Raw genomic sequence first — 25,439 nt, 5'->3', positions numbered from 1 at the left:
CCCCCCCCCCCCCCCCCCCATGATATCTACACTGCAACATGCACAAGCACGCGCACAAACATACACACATACACACTTACGGTCTTTTTCCAGCTATTCCAGATATACTGTCAAATTCAGAGCTTTTGTGGCAGGATAAAAATAGACAGAAGAAAAAAAAATAACAAAATGAACTTCTAAGCTCAAAAGAATCCTCATCACTGAATAATACGTTGGAACAAAATGTATTATTGATGAAACAAATGGAACTTGGTTTAAACAAAAAAAGTGATGTGCTGCTTGGTTCTGTGCAGAGAAAACACATAAACCAGTTGTCTACATGTCGATTACACCATGCTTGGTCCTGGCTTGTCTTCCTTGCTTAAAGAAAATGTTATTGTCTATAGAAAATTAATAAATGAGCACAAAGAAGTAAAATATACTTAAGTGGATTTAAAACAGCAGCTGATGACTTCATGTTTAAGCACTTACACGTTGCCTCTACATTCTAGAATAATTATGCACCTACAATTAATAAATAGACGTCTCAAAATAATTTTGTTAAGGCTGTTCTAAACTTCCCCCTCACATACAACACCACACTTTATATTTTGATAGTCTGAATTGGGTAATTGTGCTTAAAGAGTAGCTTAGATTAGGCTACGGTTGATCTTTACAGTGATAAATAGCCTGTCCCTGCACGTCTATTTGATTAAATTAGGCGAGTAAGTGAGTCACACAAATATTAGACCTGCTGTTGCTTTGAAATGCAGTTTTGTCCATCATTTTAAGTTGTTGGGTGCAAGGGAGGAGAGGATAATGTAAGTACTGTATGTTTTGAACAGTTTTTGAGTGACTGATTTTCTTTCCTTTGTCTGCTTGTCAACTACTCCCCCCATTCTCTGCTCCGCACCCACCTCCCCTCCTGTACCCCCCTTATCACAGAGGACCACAATGAAAATTCGCCTTAAGACATTGCTGTGCTTTTTATTTTTGATAATCTGTTTTAAATGTGTGCAAAGCCTAAGGCAGTCTTGTACATTATGTTTCAAATAAACCAAATTGCTGGTATAGTACAATAAAGAAATAATAACTGTCAGCTTTAAAAAAAAACTTATTTGCTCCTAACCAAAAGAAACAGAAGTCATATGTTTTTATCACTTTCTGGAATCTTAATGCCTTTGTAAGTAAGGCTTTAAATCTAAAGCTGTTAGATATTGACTCCCCCTTAATCAGCTCTCTAATGAAACCATGGCCTCTTTCAATAGATTCACCCCAAATATGCAGGGTGATAGTTTTTTTCTTTTCAAGAAACACACACACACACACACACAACTTATAGCGTACAGTATCAAAAACACCCTTTAGGCTTTCTTGATACAACTGCCTCTCTACTGGGAAAATGTGTGACAGGCTCTAAAATGGGTTTGAGTGGTAAATTGAATTAGAATTCGATGCAGAATATGCCAGAATGGCAGGTGTACAGCAGTCTGTGTAGACAGCCTCGGTTGGCAGCATCTGTGAAAGCCACTGTTGCTCATCCTGGCTGCAACTCCACACTAAGTGCCTGCAGTCAACATCTCTGTCCGGGCTGTGAGATCAGCATGAGCAAAAAATAAATTACTGGACAGCCAGATTAACTGAGCCAGATACACACTTACAATTATAATTGACTTTTTAAAAAGATATACTGTATAACAGCCCAACATAAGCACTGCAAGATACACAGTAAACAAGAGAGCAGAAATCCATTAGTTTCATATAAAGGTGAAACACCACATAAACTCAACCAGGGTGCCTTACCATCAGTTCACTAGGGGATCAAAAGGCCCGTTTTAAGATATCATATCAGGGGTCACAATGTGGCTTGTCGATATGCCGCCGGAGGTTTCACCGGATGTCACCCATTTTCGGCTGGATGCCCCTCACATTCCGCTTTCTTGTGTTGGCATTCAAAATCCAGGTGTATTCAAGAAATATCTTCCGAGCTGGAACAGATATTCAAATTATATTTTTCTTTTTTTTCAGTACATTTTTAATCACACACTCAACAGCCATTTTAATTCCCGAGATCACCTCCCTACGTGCATGTGTTCTACTAAAACAAGCTATTTGCAGAGGCACCACACCTGTACCCGGAGCTTATAGTGCCACCCACAAGGTTTGTGATTGGTTTAAAGAAATGCCAATAAACCAGAGCATGTTTTTCTCCTACCCTGAAATGCTGTGTGGACAAGCCGCACCATTGTCCGCAATGATGTGGAGTTCTGCCAGAAAACAATTTACAATTGAAAATACGGGCTGCAGAGCTGAGGCACATTTTTTACACCTCAAAGCAGAAAAGTCAAAGTTAGACCTACCACTAACAGAGTTTAGTTAGTATCCCAGCTGAACAACATAAGTCTCAGCTTTTTATTGTGTTTTGTCCTTTCTAAAGAAATGCACTGCATTCAAGGGCCTGTTTTCAGTTCTTTTTAAGTTGTTAAAAACATGGAGCTGGAATTTCTTACCAAAGCACAGCATGGGGTTGTGTTTGCGCAGCTTAGCCCTTGAAAAAAATACCTGCAAACTGCCAAATCATCCAGGTTGACACAACGTAGTAAGACATCTAATATTATTGTCAATTCCAACTGCCGAAGATAAATCAGATCTATGTAACATCATGGGACGTATGGTTAAAGGATGAAGCATATCCTATCAAGTCATACTCGATGTACGCTCCCTTGATCTGCAACATTTTATTGCACCATAGATCCCCAAATAATTTATCACAGACCATCATGTGACTATATTGGCTCATCATTACGGTCCAAGCATACCCTCGCCATATTGTATGAAGTAGGCCGTATATGCTTGGGGAATTCTCTCAATCCACTTACCAGAGGTCTGTACCAGTTAAGCTATCCTCAGCATGGAGCATATGCTGGCTTTTTTTCAGTGATACTACAGTGTAAGAGGCACATCTGGCAGTGCAGTCATCTCAACAGTAATTTGCATTGCAATATGGTGTTCAAGGGTCGGTTAGGAATGTGTCTTATTTTTATTTTCTCTGACATTCCCATTGTTATCCGGCCTCATTTTCAATTGTTTGCCAGTTTGCAAAATGTTAGGAAGTCAGTCAAGTTGCCAGGATAAGGTATGAAAAGGTTCCGTTTCTATCTGTTCTGTTGCATACACCAAGGGGCGATAAGTGTAACTGAAAGTGTTTTGGCTTTTTGAAGTAATGGATCAAAGCTATATACTTTTTGCATTTAATGCCAGGTGGTGCCACATGTCAAAATGTCAATGATCTAATTAGCTTTAATCAAAGTAGGGATACTGATATTCCCTCTTCAAAGACCCAATGGGATCTGAAGACCAAACTATTTAACTGTCCTTTTTAGGTCATTCTATCAGTCAGGTTTGAAGAGATATCAGTGACCACCATTCCCTAATTTTAAAGCGGAGTGCTCCGTTTTTTAGGGTGAATATCCCAAGTATTGCTGTGCTTCTTGGGGAAGTATGCTCTCAGTGGAAGCAAGTGAAGAGGACATGTGTGTGGGTGGTCAGACGAAATTATACTGTTAGCAACGTGTGAGGGATGCCCTATTCCTACCTCCCTTTTGTGGAGGGTGTGAGGTGTCACAGCCAAGCCCTTTAATCCTCATCCTACCAATATATTAAACATACAGGACCACTGACGAAGCATCCTGGGTATCCCAAGGATAATCCACTGTGTGGTAACAAGTTGATTGACAAAGTCATGACAACTTGGAATGAAAGAATAATGCATTTGTGGAATATCAAAAAAAACTCTGTATACCTCTGGAGTCTGTAGATACCCCACTCGAAAGGATAGCTCACACAAATAATGCTTATTCTACATCCCAGTTGTCACTGTTAGTTGCTCAGCTGCAGATGACTCACTGTGTCATTTTGAGGAACCACCTGATTCAATATCTGCTAACCTTTTCGCTATAATCACTGCTTTGTAGCTGAATGTCATGGGCTTAATTTGAACATAGGGGAGGCCACTTACAGCATATGCTGACAATAAGATTCAGTTTTGGAGCAGCTCCAACCCCCTTTTCTGAGGATGTCTCAGGTACCATGTGAACAAGGGCTGGGCCACTGGCTGAATAATTTATGGATCAATGGTGGGCTGAGTCTGTATATAATGAAATGTCCCTACTGAATTTAAATGACTTAGAATCTTGTGAAACGTAACCATATACTATGGAAAATCCCAGATGCATTGACAGTTACTTTAGTCACAGGAGTATAAAAAAAAAATTTCAAGTTTGGTGCTTCCTGCTTTAATGTGTATCATTTCTTATAGTAGAGAGGCAAGTGCAAAAATATGCTCAATTTGCTTCATGATTCATTTAGACTGTAAAAACAGCCCACGTTCCCCAGAGCATTCCTAAATGTGTGCTGGTTTTGTCTGTTTTGAGTGCCTACCATTGCTTTTTTTCTACTGGGAATGCACCACATACTTTTACTTGTTCAGCAGTTTTTGTCCAGATTGTGAGGACTTACTGTATTTTAAAATTTTAATGGCTCTTCTGAGGCATCCTGTTGGGCCTGTGGCCAGCATTTAGGAAACTTTCTCTCTTCAAATTTCTTGTCGCTGTCTCCTAGCAAACAGTCCAAAAAAGGCAAATACCAAAACATCTTAAAACATGCACCTTACTAATGCATTGGGCATGTATGTTTTGATTCATCACTTCTTCAATAATAGATACAAATGTCATTTGCAAACGATTGCAGACCTGGGACATACTATACACTGACACGTACATGGGGCCAAAAGTTTGCTCCGACACAAGGAGGAGGTCTGGATGTTGCCTCAGCTGAATTTGTTAAAGCTAAAGTTTCAGGGTGGCTTTGCACTGCTCCCTCCCCCTGCAGTCTAGGGAATTGCTGCCACCTTCAAGTGCAGCAAATCCTCAGACGTAAGTGTGTTAAGCCCTGTGTGCTTTGCCGAGGGTGGAAATGAAGACAGGCTACCCCTATGAAGAATGATGGCTCCTTCAAGAGGCAGCTGTCCTATTTTAAGCAGGCTCCGCTCACCACAATATGCAGTCTGACTCCGCTTTTACCTCCTTCTGTTTTCTTTTGTTGTTCTTCTTTCTCTTTCCCTCTATCTCTATCTCTACCATGGCGAGGAAGGACCTTTTAAGAATGGGCTAAATAAAAGTCCCAGGATGTACAGAGAGGAGATAATGTGTAGTCCCCCTGAAACATCTTCAAGGATGGAAACGTTATTGATGCATGTTAAGTCCTCTGGGGGTTTCACTCAAAGGACATTTGGGGGCTTTCATCCCGGACATGAAGGTGGAAGGAAACATTATTGGGCTCTGCAACATGACAGAGGTTTCTCCTTTTAGTTGGAAGCTTGAAAGGGAAGAGTCATCTTTCTCCACCCTGAGAGAGAATAGCCTCGTAATTGGCTGAAATAGCTGCTCTTTTCTTCCTACCTACTTCTTGAGGTAATTGGTATTCATGAAGTATTTATGGTCCACATTTGCGGGTGTCAGTTCCACACAGAGTAGAATATACAGTGTACTGTATATTTTTTGGCCAGAGAGACTGTTCCCCCACCTTTCCTTACCCTGGAAGAAAAGTGTTGCTTTTTGTTTTGCGCATTTTACACATTCAAAATTTCAGAAGTTGTGCATTGTTGCATTCACATAACAGGGCCAAGGGGCTGTTTTTGTTGTGTGGTATCACACGGTGTGCCGTCCCATCTGTCATAGGGACTTGAGGGAAGTAGACACTGCTTCTGCTAATAAAAACATTTTTATGATGCAATTAAACCATATAAATAAAATGAATAAATTACTTTTTTCTTCTATATTTGATGGATTGCCAGTAAACAATTTTGGCCAACAGTGCATGAATCTTTGGAGATCTCCTGACTATTGTCTTGAGCCACTATAACATTAACATTTTTAGTTTTAAGTCAAATGTAATTTTAATTGTTCGGTATATTGCCATGGAATTTGGCACAGATATTCAAGCCTTAGTTTCCTAAAAGCTTTGTTTATCCACCGATGTGTCATGTATCTCCGCCAGCAGCTCAACCTTTTCACTTCTACAGTGGAAGATATCAAAATAGTAGATTGAGTGTGCAGTCCTTTGGTACAAACGATCTTTGTTCCCAGATCTCACCTGATAATAATCTGAATTTGTATCTAGTGCCACCAGCAGCTTGAGGTTTTTGGTTTAGAGTTAGTGTATATTGTCTCCACGACTTTAAAATACATTTAACTTCGTTGGTCAATTTGTACATTTACTTTACAGTAACCCTCCTAGATGTGGCTTCCTCTCCTAGAATTGAATTGGCCACTTGTCCGACACATTCTCACTCCATCTCTCATAAAATACGGACGTTTGGTCAGGAGCCTTTATCATTGTTATCGTCACTAACAGTCTCCTTTATTGTCATATAACACGCTTTACCTAAACATGCTTGGTCGGGACTAGTGACGTCCTTTTTGACGCTGTTGGGTTAAAGAAAAGCTTGTCGGTGGGCTTACGTTTCCCTGACACACGACAATAAAGGGACGGTTAAGGACACAGGGGATACAAAGCCAGCTCTACTGGGTGAAGCTCTTGTGTTTTACCCATCCACCACCCCCGACCAACCTTCCAAACCTTGCTAAACCCAGTTTAGATGCTGCTCTCTCCAGTACGTTGTTGTCATTGCATTAGACGCTGTTCAGCCACTGTCCAAACGTCCGCATTTCACACGTTCGGAGTGAGAACGGGTTGACTTGTCAGACCAGTGAAAAATACAATAATACGGAGAGTTTCATAAGTTAGCGCCAACGTTTCTGGCAAGCTGGACAGTATAAAAGCAAAGATATGCACACAATGCAAGATGAGACTATCCCATCTTTGTCTGGGGTTGGTGGGAACAAAATTGTGTTTACTTTGTGAGCTGTGTGTTTCTCTTTGTTCTGGCATCCATTCAGGCTTATCTTCCTGCTTTCCTAGTTTTTGTATGATTCTGTTTACTCTACTGTACAGCTATATGCACAGTCTGAATGACTGAGCTAATTGTTCTTGCTCATGGATTCTCTGCAGATTCAATTATACGCCACTCTGGACATCCTGAAAAAAAATGAGGGTGGGAAAAGAGGGATGTTTGCTGAAATTGTGGAGAGTGAAAAATGAAAAGGTAAAAAGTGAAAAGGGGCTTGAAAAGGTTGTAGATAAGAAAGTGGAAGGTTGAGAGAGAGAGATAGAAAAAAGGATGAGAGCTAAGAAGTAGAAGCAGGAGAGATGAATTAGAGAGGGGAGTAAGAGCATTCCCTTGAGTCATATATTTATGTAAGGGGAAAATCAGCTCACTGGAGTGTACACTGTAATGGCACCCCTCTGTATAATGATTGGCGCTGACCTCCCAAATAAGAGGATTAGTATGTGCCTGAGCTGACCAGAAATAATGGACCTCACCTTAGCTTAACTGCAGTTTGACACAGCAGAAAATAGGTAGGGAAATAAGAATACCTTAGCAGCTGGATGCTTGCCTGAACCTCATTCATCTGCATCACCATTGTGTCAAATTGGACATGCATTCCTGCATATCTGTCGGGTTCATGAACAGATGGCATAAACTTACTGGACCTATGTGGACTCATAACATACTGTAGAAGACATCATGGAAATAAGGTGCAGCCAACTGTAACGTGTTGTTGTGATTTTTCGTTTCTGTTAACCTACAAGCACTGCAATGTTACTGTTTCCGTTATTTACATGCAAGGCTGTACAGGAAATGAGCTCTCGTTATTGTAGTTTTTTTGTCAGGCAGAGGGCAAGTCTTCTGCTCGGAAGAATATTGTGGCTCAGCAGTGAATGTTATGGCTAATGTCTTACTGCAGGGCACATTCTCCTTTTGTGTGCTTTGAACCAGCAGGATTAAAGCATCCATCTTGCTCTCCCGCTTCCTCTAATGGTATTAGGAAAAGGGTGGATAGGTTTCCGTATTCCGTTAAGGAATATCTGCTGTGGGGACAGGGTGATTCAATTACGTCAAAAGCAAAGTGGGAGGGAATGAGTACTGGTGTAATAGCCTCTGAGCTGCATAGCACAAGGCGGGGCATTTAAATCTGGAAAAATCCTGCTTGCACTCCCCAAAAACATATATTATACACTCATTACCAAAGGACTGTAAAGGGTCAGCATGCAATTTCTGCCTAAGTGCAGATCTCCATCATTCAGTGTTGTGAATAACAAAATAGACACACAACATCTGTCTTTCATGCAATGCATGCTGGGATTGGCTCCAGCCCCCTTGATATCTAGAATTGGATAAGCAGATATACACATTAGACAGATGCATGGACCAAGGTTACCAAATTTGAACAATGAAAAGTATCTAGTATCTTAATAGAAATTAAAGTAGCAAACTAACATACTGCTGTTAATAATTTACTCTAATTTTACTGCAGTCAATTTTGCAGTGGTGCTATAAAGTACATTTGCAAAACATTTGAGTTTCCTGTCCTGAGTTAAAATAGTCATATGAGCACAATTTAGCCTGAATTCAATCTTATATTCAACCTAATATTGTATTAGTTGTGCTAGAAACACATAACTATAAAAAATTATATTTGTACTTTGTGTTCTCAGAGAAAATATAACTAAAACATAAACTCATCATTCAATTTTAAACCACCCAATATCCACTCTTAAGATCAATTTATATGAATCGTTAGATTAATTTAAGAAAAAAGCCTGTGTCTGTGGTCTTGTCTTCCAAACAATGGAACGTTATACTAAAACTTCTCCTCATGTGTCCCTGTTATAATTGGTCTCATTAATAGCTTGTTGTAATTTGTCTCGTTGGAATATAGAATATAAATGTATGTTTTGCTGTGCTTGACTGTTGTCTTTTATTCTCTGCTATCTGTAGAAAGAATTGCCTAATACTGCGATAATTTAACAGTTTACTTCACTTGAACTTTGGCTGGATATCAAAACTGTGCCTCATAAATGTATCAAATAATAGCTTGTCTAATGGTGGCATATGGGAAATATGTGGCGCTGTGCACATATTTTCACATTCACAGTTTGCTGGGTGTGAACAAGCTAAATGTGAAGAACAGCCATTAATGTTATTTTGTCACACAAATGATAATGAGAAGGCAAAACTATATTTTTTTCCCTGATTGGAAAGTGTCAGTAGAATTTATGAACTCCACACTCCTGTTATGGGAAAACAATGTTATGTTTTGGGCTACTTATGTCACAATTATCTTAGTCTTGCTTTGCCAGACCATCATTTCGCTGTGGAATGGAGGACCTCGTCAAAAATACATGCGGGCATCGGGTGGAAATTCTGGCAGAACCGGTGCAATCAAGATATAGAATAATCTTAACACATGAACGTGAGCAGTTTAACCTGAGTCATTTTCACAGGAATCAGAGATCTTAACATTCTCCAGACCAAAAGGGCTGACCTTCATAGTCTAACATTCATAATTGCAAAAATTGCAATTGCTCTTTCCTACCTACGAGGTTACTTGTTTAACAGGCATGACCAGTTATCATTGAACGATGAGCGAAAACCAAAGAGTCTAAAATTAGATGGCTAGTATTTTGACCAAAAGAGAGTTTACCTGACATCTTCAGCTCTGTTACACTTGAATGCCTCCTAATGTATTTCTAATGCATTACGCGTAAAGCTTTTATATTGTGTGGGGGGCAGAAAACCCAAATCACTTTCTTGACTTCTTCCACTTCATACATTTGAGTGGTCAGGTTATCACGTCATTGCCTGGTGTCTTCACACCACCAAGTCCCAATGCTGTCTGGAGCCAATTGGGTTTCTATTACCACAAATCCATTCCTCTCATTTAAAATGAATGGCTGTGGACCTTCCTTGACACCAGGGATAAGTCTGGCCGAGTCAGTTTTTTCACCTTGGGTTTTTTGTCCTTTATCATCATCAAATATAATTGAGTAGAAGGTATGGTAATATTTGGGTGGTCACTAGATTTTCTCCAGAATTATTATTATTTACAATAGTGAATACACACATCAAATCTATTAGTACACATTTGTGCAATTCCTATTTCATATTTGGAGCAATATTTTAATTGATCCAAATCCCATGGAAAGACTAAACCAACAACATGTTAGTACCTCTCCCAATACTTTCAAACTTCACCTTGAACTCCGCCCAAGCCTAATGGTTTCAACTGACTTAACAAGAAAAATTCAGAATAACATCCGCCTTATCCTTGGAATCAAATTGTCGGTGGGATAACATACATAGCTTGAGGAAGCACGGGGAAGTTATGGTTATAATTGTATCAAATTACTCTCATTGTGAATAACCTGTTCTTCATTATTTTCCCTTTTATGGCAGCTGCATGGGAATTTAGATAGTTAAGGCTGTCATGAAATGAAGCTTATCCACATTTGAGCACCAGCATTTGTCCTGCATTTCCAGTGCTAAGTGTACACAGTCTGCCAGATGGTACTGTAAACACACACTCTAGAATGTAGAATTTCACTCATAAGAAGAGCCCTCGATGCATAATGTTACACTGTTATGAGCTGAGCTGTATTACTTTTTGCTCATTTCTCCAGCTGCTCTTATCCACCATGAAAATGCAGGCCTATCAGTTCAAAGTCATGACATGCACAAGGCAGTGTATTAAGCCACCACCCATGACTTGGTGAATGGTGAGAAGGCGTGAGGACTGGGGGTGACTGGGACATCACCCTGGGCTCCTTTTTTCTTGTGTCACCCTGAGGATACAAGGAGGGAGGGTTCTCAGTCTTATCAGCAGGACAGCACCCAGCGCTCTAATCACCGGGTTCCAGAGACAGCCGGAGGTAAAGGGAGAGTGGATGGATGAACAACATCCAAGCAGAGAAATAAGGAGGAAGGAGAGAAGGGGAAAAGAGGCAATGTTTATACCTTTTAGCTTATATCAAATGACAGCTGTGTTACAGTTCAGTGCATAACTGAGTAGAAATCCTTTTGGTGAGAAGAGACAAGTACAGACTCTGTCCCACGGCACATTGTTGGTGATGAAATATAGAGACGTTGCATCACAAGTCTCTTAGCAACCACAGCAGGTGCCATCTTGAAAGCATCCTTGAGAAGAGGCTACATGCAAAAAAACCTGAAAAGAAAGAGGTCGGCTAGTTCATTGAAGTGTCCCTAGCTGAAGTCCTCCTCTCTTTGCGGACCTTGTCTCTATAGCAAAATTAGTTGACTTTGTCCTCTGCTCATATTTCAAATATTTAATTTGAATCTCTAAAACCGCAGAAAGTCACACAGATGCCAGGTGACAGGAAAGTAGATTTGATAGATTACTTTTCTCACTGTTGACGCTGGCATTCAAAGAAACACTTTAAATCAGAGTCCTACTAAAGGACACACATGGGAAATCATTTCTCTCTAGTTTATCATTTAAATTGTGAAGCATTACAGGCAAAGCGGTTTGATCCCCTGCTGGCAGCCTATTTTGTCAACTCTCCATGAGATTTTAATACAGTAAGGACATGCAAAAGGCAATAAATAATAGATTCATATTTGATCAAAAAACTTTACCAGGTATGGTTGTAACCCCAGAGCTCATTATGATAGAGCACATAGTGTTCCATTCTCCACACTTGATTTACTGCTGTGACTGGTTTAAAAGAAAGACAATAGGATTGGTGCTATTGATAATTAGTTTTTAATGTGCCACACTCATCATGTCCAATTTCATGCCCCTTAGGCAGCTGATCACAGATTTAATCAACACATTATTGCTTGCTATACTTAAACTGACTAGAGGCTTGTGTGTGTGTGTGTGTGTGTGTGTGTGTGTGTGTGTGTATGTGAGACAGTGTTAGCGTGTGTGTTTGTGTGAGAGTGTTAGCGTGTGTGTGTGTGTGTGTGTGTGTGTGTGTGTTTGTGTTTGTGTGTGTCAGTGTTAGTGTGTGCAGCCTGGTAGTCCACTGTAATTTAGGTGTGTGTGTGTGTGAGTGTGTGTTTGTGTGTGAGTGTGAGTGAGACACGGTGTTAGCATGTGTTTGTGTGATCGGGGAGCGAGTGACAGAGGTTGTCAGCATGTGCATCCATCCCAGCAACGTCCTTCTTTGATAGACGTTGAATGTGTGTTCCAGCCCATTAACCAAGAGCTACGTTTGAAGATGACGCGCTTGGGAGCGTGTTGCCGTGCGGTGTCGAAGGAAGCCATTGGTATTTCTAGCGAAGAGGAGTGTCCATGCCTCCCTCACCTAATGAATACAGATGAAAGCAGGGCTGTTATGTCTATGCTTTTTAGACCGCTCTCTCACATCGCAGCATATCTATTTAAGTTAGATGCACTAGTAGTGTGTATTACACATAAAATATCTTCTACTCTAATATATTTTTTTGTCTATAAAAAGTGATTTTGGTCAGGTTTTTTGGTCCTTTCATTCATCTGTCTTTGGGCACCCTTCAGCATATGTACAATACCGGTCAAAATTTTGGGGTGACTGAGAAATTCCCATTGCACTCCATTGTAGATCAGGTGCGTTGTTTTTTTTTAACCAGGGCAGGAGGTTTCATATAAATTATGCACATTCATTATTGCAAAGGGTTCTCCAATGTTTTCTCACTTAGTTTTTTAAAATTACATCAGATTTTAAACAGAATGTGCCTTTGGAACATTGGATGTTGGACAATGGGCAATGTAGATATCTCGTTCAAGATCAGCCACCCACTCAGATCAGCTGGTGTTCTGTCTATAAAGGAGTGGTATGGAAATGTGTAAGTGACCCCAAACTTTTGACCAGTAGTGTAAATATTGTATTATTATTTCTTTTTTGTATTTTTTTTTTGATCAGTTTGAACAAATTTAATATTGTTTTGCTTCGTTTTTGCTGACAATGATTCATTTTTTTTTTAACTCAAATCACTTACAAATTATTTCTTGGCTGCTGCCGGTTATGTGCATGACAAAAACTTCACAAGTTGTTCATGGCTCAGTACAAAGAGACTTTTATAAGTTGTCAGATAAGAGTGAGTACAGAGGACAAGAAAGAGGCAGAAAATAGGTCCACTGGAGCCATGAAGAGTAGTGCCTGTGTTTATCTTGAACTACTTAGCTCGCTGGCTGTGAGTCAAACGTAGAGAGAGACATTGGGAGGTAGTGGAGGCCTTCATTAAATGCAGCTCAGGTCCTGGTGAAACCCTGGTTAATGTCCCTATCATCTCTGGAGTGGTCCAACGTCTAGCTCTCTTTCCAAATGACTCATGTTTAATGCATCTCAGCAGTCCTTGTCATTTAACCCCACCTCTGAAGGTTGTAGGTCGTGCTGGAATAGTGAAGGCTCCCACAAGACCCGTAAGGGGCAAAGCGACCATGCAGTTATTCTTCACCCGCTCTCCATTTACTTAACATGGGGAGAGCTGCTCCATGTCTCGCCTATTGCTGTGTAATCTCCCCAAAGCAAACGGCCCTCACCCCATTACACTGCAAGAACCTGAACTCAAGGGTGGTCTGGCTTGACTGTGTGGTTCTCAGAAGCACTTTGTTACTCTGCCTCCCGTGTGCTATGGCTGTTTGCTTAAGCAGGAGACAACTGATGCTGTGCTGGGAGACTTTATGACAAAAGCTGTGTTCAAAACCGTTCATGGAAATAGTGCAATATATAGTGTATATATTGCACTATTTCCATGAACCATTTTGTTGTGGGGTTTGAATTATCTTCGGTTAATTTCATTCACAATATAGTCCACTATAAAATATCCACAATGCACAGATAATGTAATGATGTGCCCTATTTTACTCCTGTATACCACAATGCAATGTGGTTGTTTCCTGGATGAGAAGAAGAAACAGGATCACCTGTTAAAACTAAAAAGGAAAAATGGAGCAAACTTTCGTTTCTAAACAGTGGAAATGTAGCATGCAAATACAGTATACAACTTTTTTTTTTAATATTCTACTAAGGGCTCTGTCTATTTCAGTGACGTATAAGATTATGTCTACTGACACCGCAATATATTTAGTGAGTGTCCCAAATCTCATTTGGGTGTTCCCTGTATGTTACAATATTTAACAAACACCATAGAGAGAATAGTGAGTAAGTGAGTTAATGAGAAATGGTTTTGAACACAGGTCTTTAGTATTAAGATAAACATTCCAGTTTTTAGCTTTGGCAAAAACTTTTTAGGTGAGATCGAAAGCTACCAAAATCCATCAACTATAATATTTTTTTTGAAATATGTATGTTAACGGTCATTAAACATAATTGAAAATGAATGCAGAAGATTGTTAACGTAGAGGTAATTACTATTTCCGACGTGGTCAGGCAATACATTTTACAACCTCTGTTTGGAAAATACTGAGGCCTTTTAGCTTGCAGACATAAATGTCCAAGCAAATGATCAGCAATTCAAGAGGATACATCTTCATCCCAAACAGGGCTGTGTAAAACGATTTAAAAGACCTGGAATTCTACCTTTGTTCATTTGATCATAACGCTGCATTTTCCCTGCAATTTTGCCAGTTTACATGCAAAGACTGCGTCTCTTTTACTCGTACACCTCACTTACACACACCCACTCAATCTCTGCCTCTTGCTGTGGATAATGGTAATTAGAATATCCCCATGATTGAAATTTGGCAAAAGTTGAAGAGGAAATAGGTTTTCTAATCAAAAGCCGCCTCGTAGCTGGAATCCTGATGCTTACTTGGCTGAAATATGTTCTTCAACGATGGGGGCCGAAATGGATGCCAGACTGTATACTGAAGGCCAACGCTACTATTTCCCTCCAATGTTGGATTTTGTACAAACCCCCAGGGTTTCCCCCAAAATAATTAGACCGATGGCAAGTATCTTTTTATGACGAGGGCCTGACTGGGGCCCGTCCCAGACTGATGGCAGCATTAATGTAGAGCCCAATAGTTTCAGTAATACCAAATAATGGAGGGAATCATGAACTTAATGACTTAAAAAGCTATAAGACAGACTCTATTGGGCCCTACATTAAGTCAGTGCTCAAATATGACTAGGACTAAGTTTCCAACAGAGCCGGCCCACTGTAACTGTAGTTTTTAAAATCGTCTTACAGGCTTGCAATGGAGGAAACACTGTGACCCAGTTGAGCCTGCTTTATCCAGGTTTTGCTTATTTATTTAAAAGTGTATGTTTTGTTGTAATTTTTATGATGTGTTGGATAAAAGAGATTGCTTAGCTTAGCATAAAGCTGGAAACATCTGGCATAGCTTTGTCTAAAGGAAATCCAGCTACAATAAAAGCACCTCTTAAGCTCACTGTTTAAAGGGATTGTTTGGATATTTTAAAGTATGTTTGTCTGAGGTACTTATCCAGACACAAAAGCTAAACATTGTACTGCTACTGTATGGACGGGCCTGGGCCACACAGCAAAACATTTCAGCATCCTAACAATAATCAATATTGTTGTAGTGTACACTATATTCAAAATGTTTTCCCTGCTTCGCGTTGTCATCTAGTGATGGCCGAATGAAGCTTCGTGAACCAGTGGCTTTATTTTCTGAGTCCACTAAGTGGCGCTCTCAGTTCAACAATTGGTTAAGAATATACTGAATTTAAATGGCTTAGCCTTTTCTCTTAAAACCAAGAACGCCTTCACTTTCATATTCTTGTATTTGTTTATTCCATAAACTGCAGAGTGTCTGACCCAAACAGCTTAACTCTGCACCTATTGCACGCCATCGGGTATTAAAATGCTGCTGAACTTTTAGCCATTTCGGTTCCTCTCTTTTTTACTCTTCAATTTGCACACTGTTCATCCCCTGCACTGTTTTACACTTTGATCACTGCTGCACTTCTGTATAACTATTTGTAAATAATCCGGAAAGGTATTCCATTGCACCTGGAATAGCATTGCAATATTTATAAGCTGTATGCAACGCAATTTCGTTCTGTATGCACTCTGTACATATAAAATGACAAATAAATAAAGTTGAAGTTGAAGTTATCTGCGGCGTATTGCAGTGTGCTGCACCGCTGCGCTTCTGCGTAGGAATAGAGAAGTTCTAAGCTTGAGAAAATGCATTGGCAAAGGAAAGGGCTGTCTGATGGTAATGCACATTGGTAGACACATTCTAAATAAAGCGCACACTTAAACCGATATCGATTTTTTGGGTGGTCCATTGTTTAGGTGTCTAAAATACGTTTTCATTCACTTTGTTTATTCCATACCAAAACCCAATTATAAAAGCAGAAAGTTGTGGTTGTATGGGGGGGTTATGTGCTCCACTGTCTCTTGGCTTGGCGCAGTGACTTCCATGCTGGTTGTGTGGCAACCTCATGCTGTTGTCTATGTGTCATTTCTCACACATTTATTAACCTGACCTGATTCTTTTCCTCTTTCATTCCTTAGATGCCTGAAAGGCGATAGCAATGTCGTCATAATGTTGTCCTACAGTTAAGAGTTTTGGTAAATGCAATTTCTGAAAAATATTTCCAAGGATAATTGTGATTCAGAAGATGTGTGTCATGGGACTAGTTGAAAGATATTTGCACAAGATATTATCTTCTGAGTATGCAATTGACAACATTTGGGTATTACCTCCGGAAAATGTTGATCAAAGCCCATTTCTAGCCAATGATTTTGCCTTTGAAGTTAAAACCTTACACTTAAACTTCAACAACTGTCTGTGTCTCAAATCAGCTGTGATCTTGTAATGCTTTTCTTTCTGCAGAGAGGATCAGCATGAATGGTTTTTCTTTGCATCCTTACCTCGCTTCTCCTGTACTTTACAAGCATGAACCTCTATGCACTGGCAAATGGGGGCAATTACATTAAGATGGGGCTTTGAATGCTAATCTCCCTTTCTGTTTTTTCCCTCCCTGCTACCCTTCCCACCTATCCTCGTCCACCAACACAGGAGCAGCACAAGAACCAGGTAAGCCTTCCTCACGTCTCCTATCCTTCTCCTTACCACATCCTCTCAATGTTCCAGCTCTCCAGCTTCCGTTTCGTATCAAAACATGTATTCTCTCAGCACCTGGTGCTGTGTGTTGCATACGATTAAGCCACAATTCCCCCCCCCCCCACCTTTCAGTTTTTCTCATTCTCTCACACCTTTAGATTTCGAACTGCCTTCTCCACTAATCTCACGTTGCTTCCATTTCTGCTTACATCTTCAGTTGCTTACCAATGTTCTAAACAGCGCTAGCTGTATCATCCTAATGTACACTGCAGTTAACCAGATAGTGTATGTTTTCTACATACGTTTTTAGTGCATAGAATACTACATTGTTTAATTAATAATTTTTGCCATGATTTTGTAAATTATGTTTTAATGTTAAACCCACAGGTGGTACAGTGAATCTTAAGGATTAACTGTGGATGGTTCTCAGTGACTACCTTAGTAGTAAGCCAGTACATAAGCGCATCATCAGTGGGGATTTATATTTGCTTATAATATGTTGGATTCATGTTAGGATATTTACATTTTTGAAAAAACCTAAACAAATTAACAGTAATAACAGTAACCAGTCCGGAGCTAAGGACGCTAACGTCAGTGTACTTAACCGTCGGGAAACAGACCCAGGCACCCGAGTGAGAACAGCGGCCATTCGTAACATCACACTTCTGTTACTGGTGTGTCAAAGGAACAATTCAGTAAAACAGGAAGACTTCTTAAAGTGAAAATTTGTAACAAAGGCCCATGTCTAAAACAAACCTATTTCACATTAAAGGCCTGCATATTTTTTGCTGTTGAGGTAAATAAATGCCATGGCTGCATTTTTAATAATTTGGAATGATAAAAATGAGAATTGTATTTTAAAAACCGATTTTCCCTTGTCAGAATGTTCTTCAATAGCTATGCTTAAAAAAAAACTAAAAAAAGCAATTGTATGGTGTAAATCAAGTCGTGCTGCCTCTAGCTGCCTTCACTCCCCCTCTCCCCTTGCTCTCCCCTACCAAGCCTTTTAATCCAATTAGCAGTGCCAGCGACAGTTATTTATATGTACATGAATTAGAATGGAACAGTAAGAGATCGTCCCCTGGGGCTAATTGGATGGAGCCCAGTCCTTCACAAGTCTTTTCTCGGTCACAAACCTATGCTGCTGCCACCAAGCAGTGGTGGTCTCTGTATCTGAGTGCCAACAAAGAAGCAGCAGAAACTCACACTGACGTGCACTGCCAATGACAATCATCATCTCATGTGACTTTAATGTGAAAACCAAATCAGTGCCCACTTTCTATCCTCCGCAGTGAAATAATTAGAAAATAGTGTTTCATCTTCTCAGTCTTATTTTTTTCTTAAACTGTCAAAACTAAAGACCTATTTGACTTGTTTCATTTAGGACACTCTAATAAGCTGTCTTCTCAGTGTTGAAGTTCATCTTAGATCTATCTTCCAGTTGCATTCCATCGTGTTGGACTCTAACAGTAGATGTGCCAAATGAGTATGTAGGTCTACTGTTAGCTGCCAAATATGGCTCTCTTATCCTTTTGGACTATTTGCCAACAGTCGTAGTTTAGAGGGCTAGAAATGTCACAATATTGGCAGCATAATCCTTTTTTAAAGGATTTAAATACATTATTTTTTAAATATTTACAAAATGTCAAAAGACGGATTCATTATTGATGCCCTTTTGTAGTCCAGTCAGCAGACGGTAATGGTTGTTTGTCTGTAAAGTCACTTGCAAACTTCTTCACTTAAACTTAATTCTGAAACAATTAATGAACTAAATAAGCTTATTTGCAGCTTATTGCATTAGCTTTTGGCTCATCTTCATTTGTTTTATTTTTTTAATGAGAGTCCTCCTTGTTAGTTTTATAAGTGTACAATACAAACAGCTGAAAATATTAAAGAATATATGCAACACAATAGTTACCACATGTAACAAAATGAAAGATCAAAACAACAAAAAATGTCTGTATGAATGAGTAGCCAAAGCCACTCTTCCATCACATGTGATGAACTCCAGACCTTCTGTCTTCTATGACATGAAGTTGAATAAATGTGTGTAAAAGCAAAGTACAGGAGTAAACCCGAGGGGGCAAAAATATTTCTAGTTTACAGTTCAACGTCACAGTGCTTCCTTACTTGACCTGGCACAATAGACAAGACTTCTCTTCTCCTGCGTGGGTGACTGGTGAGTTTACTCTGTACGCCAATCAATATAATAGAAGACATGGGAGGAGGGTGGTGGGCTGAGGGACGCAGCAGTTAAACACAACGAGTCTTATCCATGTGTGCACAGAGAGGGGCTCTTTATACACATACACACGCTCATGCATTTGTGTGTGTGCATTCACTCACACACACACAAACACACACACAGCCCAGATTAATGACTAAATCAATTACATGCATACAGTGTTTGCTTGTCATCCTGTATACTTTTCTTTTTTTTATAACACAGCTTCAATTTCCCAAGCTACTAAAGCTCTATCCTCGTTTCCTCTGAATCTGTATTCAGCAAGGTCATCTCTCACTGCACCAAGAAACATTTCCCTACCACAGGATGTCTTTGCTATTGTAATGTCAATAGTCCCCTGTCCAATTCATTGCCATCGACATTTGTCAATACACGAGCAGCTTAGAGCTACACTTTGAGCTGAGGATGCAGCTCATTCATTAGATCAGACCTTGTTTTGACTCTGAAATGTATTCAGGTAATAACTCGATGGACTTTGAATCTTATTCAACCTCTCAAGTAGGGAAATACTGTTGATAGCAGTGTTGTACGTCAAGAACACCCAAAACCGAGACAGTCATTACTAAGACCAGTGAATCAAGACCGCGACAAGAATGTGACGTTGAGGGGTTGAGACTGAGACTGAGACAAGACCAAGGCAGGGCGAGACTGAGTCAAGACCAAGACCAGACCAAACAACTGAAACATGGAGTATATACACAACTAGCTATGTGTATAGCTAAATCCCTTTGGGTGAGGAGGTGGAGCGATTTCTAGAGTTTTGATACTGGTAATGTAGTAGCCTACTGATGCCCAAGACAAATTTCCCTCAGGGGACAATAAAGTGATCTTGATCTTGATACAGATGCAGGGGGTCCCAGCTGATTTTACTCACGTCTGTGTGTTTTCTTTTAGAAGTTGTTTTGCAAATAAACTCTTTAAAAACTATAATGAATAAAATGTAATAGATAAAAGGTCATTACCAGCAATTTGGCCAACATCTCCCAGACAGCCAGTGGTTCTTCTCTCCTACATTCACTTTGGGAGTGTGTGTTAAGGGAGGCTGGGAACGAGGTTAACAGTAACACATTTCAAACTAGCAATGAGTCAAGTTATTGGTTGCATTTGAAGCAGGAAGTTTTACATCCAATCACAGTAATGATGTTAACATATAAATCAGACAACACACAGGCCATTTAGTGATATCAGAGAAGTTGTGGTCTTGACGGGTCTTGAAATAAAATCCTGAGTCCTCTGCAGTCGAGACCGAGAGGAGACCGAGACCTTCAAAAAGTGGTCTTGAGACCGGTCTCAAGATCACCACCTGTTCTTGAGTACCAAAACACTGATTGATAGATAAATAAATACTAACTGACCCTTACCTTGCCTACATATGTAACATATAGGACCACTGGGGCTGCTGTGGACCCCAAGAATAAACTACTGTCCAAAATATCCATGGTAAATGAAAATATATACTTTTCTTTATTACAAATTGCAGCTTTCATCCCAAGTTGAATCCACAGTACATAAACGCTTATTTACCAATCTTTGATCATTTGAATCATTTAGTTTTCACTCATTTCAAATAAATGTTAGCTGGGATATACTTAATTTGGTGAAACCCACTGAAGACCCATGGCAAACATAAACTCAATAATAAATAGTTCCATCTATTAAAACTGCAGAGGTGTATTTGCGTGCTTTTGACTGGTACCATTGGTATTTTGAAAAAGAACTAATTAAAACAAAAACAGAAAACAATGATGTGAAGTCATTAAAAACACATTTTATTGACACAGTCATGAACAATAGGAATGGTAACATAAAGCACATGCAAGATATGTCTTAAAGGATACCTCTTGTGTTTGCGGGTAGCCCAGTCGATAGGATAAGGGTTAAAAAAGATTTGTCATTTTTTGACTACTAAAGACAAAACTGATCATAGCCAAACATTTAATTTAGAAAAGCAAAAATATGTTGATCTAAACTTTCAACTATAGATTTTACCACTGCCTCTTTATTATGACAGGAGGAAGGGAGTGAAGACAATTTATAATATCTAGAAGACGAGGAAACCAGGCTATAAAAAGCTATAAAACGAAAATACGATCGAAATGACACTTTACAGGGAGCAGAGAGGTCCCTGCTCTGGTCAGTAATGAGGATGCCCACTGAGCTCAGTAAAAGAGCTTTCATGTGGTCGTGCTCCATCTGCTCGGAGTAAACTACAGAGACAGAGTTGTAGGGCATTATGAGGGTGTAAAAGGGCAACTGTCTTAATGTAGATTACTGTCATTTTTATAAGATTAGGCTGGCATTGTTTACATCTTCGTTCTTATTTTCAACAAATCCCATTAAAGGACCAAAACAGCATATTAGTTCATCTCTCAACACTTTCCATCTTCATAATGCCGACAAGATATGACAGTGCATTTTTTTAGTAATTATCTTTGACATTTCGAGATAAACACATTTATGCTGCTCTATTACCACTTGTTGAGACAAACTTGTGATTACACTTGTATTTAATCCAACAATCATAACCTCATCACTGAGAAACTGCTGTGAACCTACTAAATGCATACTATACATGTATGTTGAATTTGCAGTGCTTCTAACAAAAATAAGTAAATAAAAGAAAGTGTGCAGATTTGTGCGTGTCAAGTGAAGGGGGAAAGTTATGAATTATGCTTAGATTAATTCAGGTTCTGGGATTTTTTGAACTTCAGCTTTGATATCTACAGTATTGGGTAGTATAAAATATTTAATGTATGATTAGCAAACGTAACAATACGTAATTTATCAACAGAGGGTTGCATGCATTCATTTTATAATGATTCAATTATTTGTCCTAATTAAATCCTCCCAACATAATAAACAACTGTATTCCTTTCTCACTAAACAGTTTACTCAAGTCTAGTTTAGTTAAATTAGTTGCCCAACAGCAAATCAACTTGCAGCGGTACACGGAAAAATATCCATTGTATGCATGTCATATGTCTACAAGTGACGCCAAAGAACTTTGCTTTCATACAATAAGTGTAAAAAAATGCCAGTAGTGCCAAAGAACCTTTCACTCTATTTCCCAAAGGAGTCAACTCCTCTCCGTTAAGCTTATTTTAGCTCTCTGTTTTAGTATGTTCTTGTAGTGTTCACTTCAGTCATAGTGCTCTATTGGACCATGCTGGTAGATATTTAAAATACTGTTTCGGAGCTCTGACCTTATTGTAAATTCCTAAGTAGACATTTAATAAATAAAAGCCCTAAGCCTCTTCCATTGGACGGTATTCTTACTTGTTGTACTACGTATGCCACGGCTCCTTTTGATTAGCATATACTGTAAGTCCAATAGCTAATGCATCATGAAGTTCAAAACATCTGACTCTGTTACAGTTTGCAGTGTAAACCAACACTGAGTTTTGTTAACACACATAACAGTGTCTAAATAACTGATTTTGAGAATGTGTCTGCAGAAGAGAAACAAGCCCACTGACATAGTTCACTCACATTAATGTTGTCTCCTGAGATTGCCAAATGTCATTTTTCATTGTTCATTGCTTGCTAATCTTTCCTCAAGCAACTGCTCAATTGTGGTATCGTCAGTGTCTTATTTATTAATTACATTTCTCTTTGTTACAGTAGGCTATGTTCAAAATAAAAATAGTGCTGTATTAATTGGCTGTAAACCACTACTGTATTTTTAAGCGTAGCTGCCAAAACGTCCCAAAAAAAACCCACATGCTACTAATGCTGCTTCTCAATATGGTTGGGAACCTGCCCTGACTCATGCCATCAGCAACTGCAATCAGAGCCATGATGCATGCAAGGCATGAGTGGTTTTCCCAACAACAGGGTAGGAATCTTTTTTTATCTCTTGGCTACCTCATTTTATCCTCTTTCCTTTCTTTCTTTCTTTCTTTCTTTCTTTCTTTCTTTCTTTCTTTCTTTCTTTCTTTCTTTCTTTCTTTCCTTGGTTAGTATGGAGCCCCTGGGGAAAAACTTACAACAAAACATGTACTGGGGACAAACACTTTTTGGAGATTTGGGCTTTGTTTCGCAAGATTACATCTTATTGTTTGTCTAAATACATCGGTTTATTTTGATAAGCATTCCTAATTAACACATGCCAAAGTGAAGTGTTAACATGATGAACATTGGCGTTAGGTGTCGATAGCGCTAGTTTGTGTTGTTGTAGCAACATGCTCATGAGCTTCTTCCTCATGTCTCTTACAAGTATAGCTAGTTTGTTCTCTTAATACACCCATTGTATAGCTAGTTAGCGATGTGGCGAACTCATGAACTCGCCGTTTCATTGTATAAAAAATATTCACGGTAAACGTTGTGGTTTTATTGTTTGTCATTGGTTACATGCAACGATGAATGTATTTAGACAACAAAGGAGAAGTTATCATGTCATGCTACTAGCTAGATACTAGCTATCTACGAAGGTTAGCCCGCAGTCATTGACTGCAACAACAGTCAACAACAATGTCCATTGTAATACTTCACTTTGGCATGTATTAATTAGTAATGCTTATCAAAATAAACGGATAAATTTAGACAACCACAGAGATGTGATCAGGTCATTCTACTAGTTAGCTAGATACTAGTTAGTGCGCTACACACTATATAGCTGGGTTAGCTTTATTGTTTGTTGGATTTGCTAGATCTTGTAAATAAAACTCAAGGAGTAGCTCCTATGATGCCATTTTAATGCACTCACCCGCCGTTAGCATTCCATTGACTGCCATTCTTTATGGCGCCACTTTGATAGCAAATAAACTTACATCTGTTGTGTTTAAAAATGTAAGTGGTCCATTGTTTATTTCTCAAGAAACACAACATTGTATAAAAGTACAAAGTCAAGATCTCGCAAAACAAAGTCAAGATCTCCCAAAAGTGTTTGTCCCTCCATGTCAGCACCAAGGCTCTGTAGGTTGGTCATATATTCTAGTAGAAATATTCTGTTGACTGCGTGTTGAGGGTGTCAGAAACGTTGATGAACGGGGTTAGTGATGTAATGTAATGGATGAAGATGTTGTAGTTGTTGTTGACCATGGTCTTCGTTGATTATATTGTGTCAACTTTGTAGGCTTTAAATTCACTTTCACATTTTACCCTATGCAGGCTACTTTGACGCTGCTATCCATGCATCTTGTACTGGTATTATTTGTCCTCTTACTGTTACGGTTGTGTTCCAGTTGGAGTGTGTGTGTGTGTGTGGAACTTGTATGTATTTATTTGTCTAGTATGTGGTTATACTTGCTGAACACCTAATTGAACACAGTAGTTAGTTATAGCCCAATATCACCTACCACAAATTTCCTTCAAGGGGCATTTCAATCTGTCCAGCATACTAGACCCCTTGCCTTTAGACCTTTGTTTCAGATAAAGAAAAAATCCTTCCAAAAAGCCCTGTAACGGGAAAAAAAATGGAAAAAAACCCAGGAAGAGCAGCAGAGGAGGGATCCCTCTCCCAGGATGGACAGACATGTACAAGATGTTGTGTGTAACAACAGAATAAAATGACAGTATAGATAGTTCAAATTAGACAAAATGGATCTGGGACAGTGTCAGCAGCTTCTAGGTGTCACCAAACCACTGGAGCATGAGCCACACAATCTCCTCTCCACCACCTTCTGCTAGTTTACGGAAAGTACCTGTTGCCTGGTCTTCATATGTTTACTTCTGTTTTTACCATTCCTTCAAACTGATCCACTGTCAGAAAAGCACCAAATAATACTTTGTATTGTGTTACGTAGAACACATTTGAGTAACAAATATCACATCATTTGTATCTAGCTGCTTCACCAAAAAGCCTTTATGTGCTTTCCTTTATGTGTGAAAAGCTTTTAATTTGTAACAGCAGCAGGAAATGTGCAGTGCAGCATTAGCAGTATCCAAAGTACAGCTGAAGGGGAGAGGATCAGACAAGAGAGAGGCTGCAGTGCACTGTGTTAGATGAATAGTACTGTAAGAAAAAAAGAAAAATGTGGGAGTGATTCAGAACTTCAAACCACAGACACTTGTGTTTTATACAGGAGCTACAAAAGAGAGCGGACAGGATGAAACATGTCTGGGGACTGTTGTCTAAACCCAGCCTCAAAATCTCTCTTCTCCACTGCTACTCTATGGCTGTGTCCCAAATTCCGTGCATGGAGTCTACTTAAAAATACCTTGAATTTCTAATATTAGTCAGATTGGTGAAGTCAGTTTGTCGGCCTTCTACACGCTTCGGATCAGTGCTTCATTAGTGCTGAAACACCCCTGACATTTCCAGTCTGGTGTGGATTTGAGATACAGTCAGGCTACAAAAGGGTGCCTCC

The 25,439-nt window shown here is 39.4% G+C and overlaps 1 protein-coding gene across 5 annotated transcripts in view; it reads left to right on the top strand.

Moving 5' to 3' along the window:
• Positions 1-25,439, top strand: part of cadm1a (cell adhesion molecule 1a) — a 365,259-nt gene that overhangs the window by 230,924 nt on the left and 108,896 nt on the right. For 4 of the 5 annotated variants that reach the window (XM_034889817.1, XM_034889816.1, XM_034889815.1 and 1 more), the window contains exon 2: positions 16,842-16,859. The exons of the other annotated variant lie outside the window; for it this stretch is intronic. In XM_034889817.1, the coding sequence (XP_034745708.1) occupies positions 16,842-16,859 (18 nt within the window). The remainder of the gene's footprint in view (positions 1-16,841; positions 16,860-25,439) is intronic. 5 annotated transcript variants of the gene reach the window in all.

The sequence above is a fragment of the Etheostoma cragini genome, chromosome 13 (genome assembly GCF_013103735.1).
Source record: "Etheostoma cragini isolate CJK2018 chromosome 13, CSU_Ecrag_1.0, whole genome shotgun sequence".
Taxonomy (NCBI): Eukaryota; Metazoa; Chordata; class Actinopteri; order Perciformes; family Percidae; genus Etheostoma; species Etheostoma cragini.
This window is presented reverse-complemented; position numbering and strand designations above follow the sequence as displayed.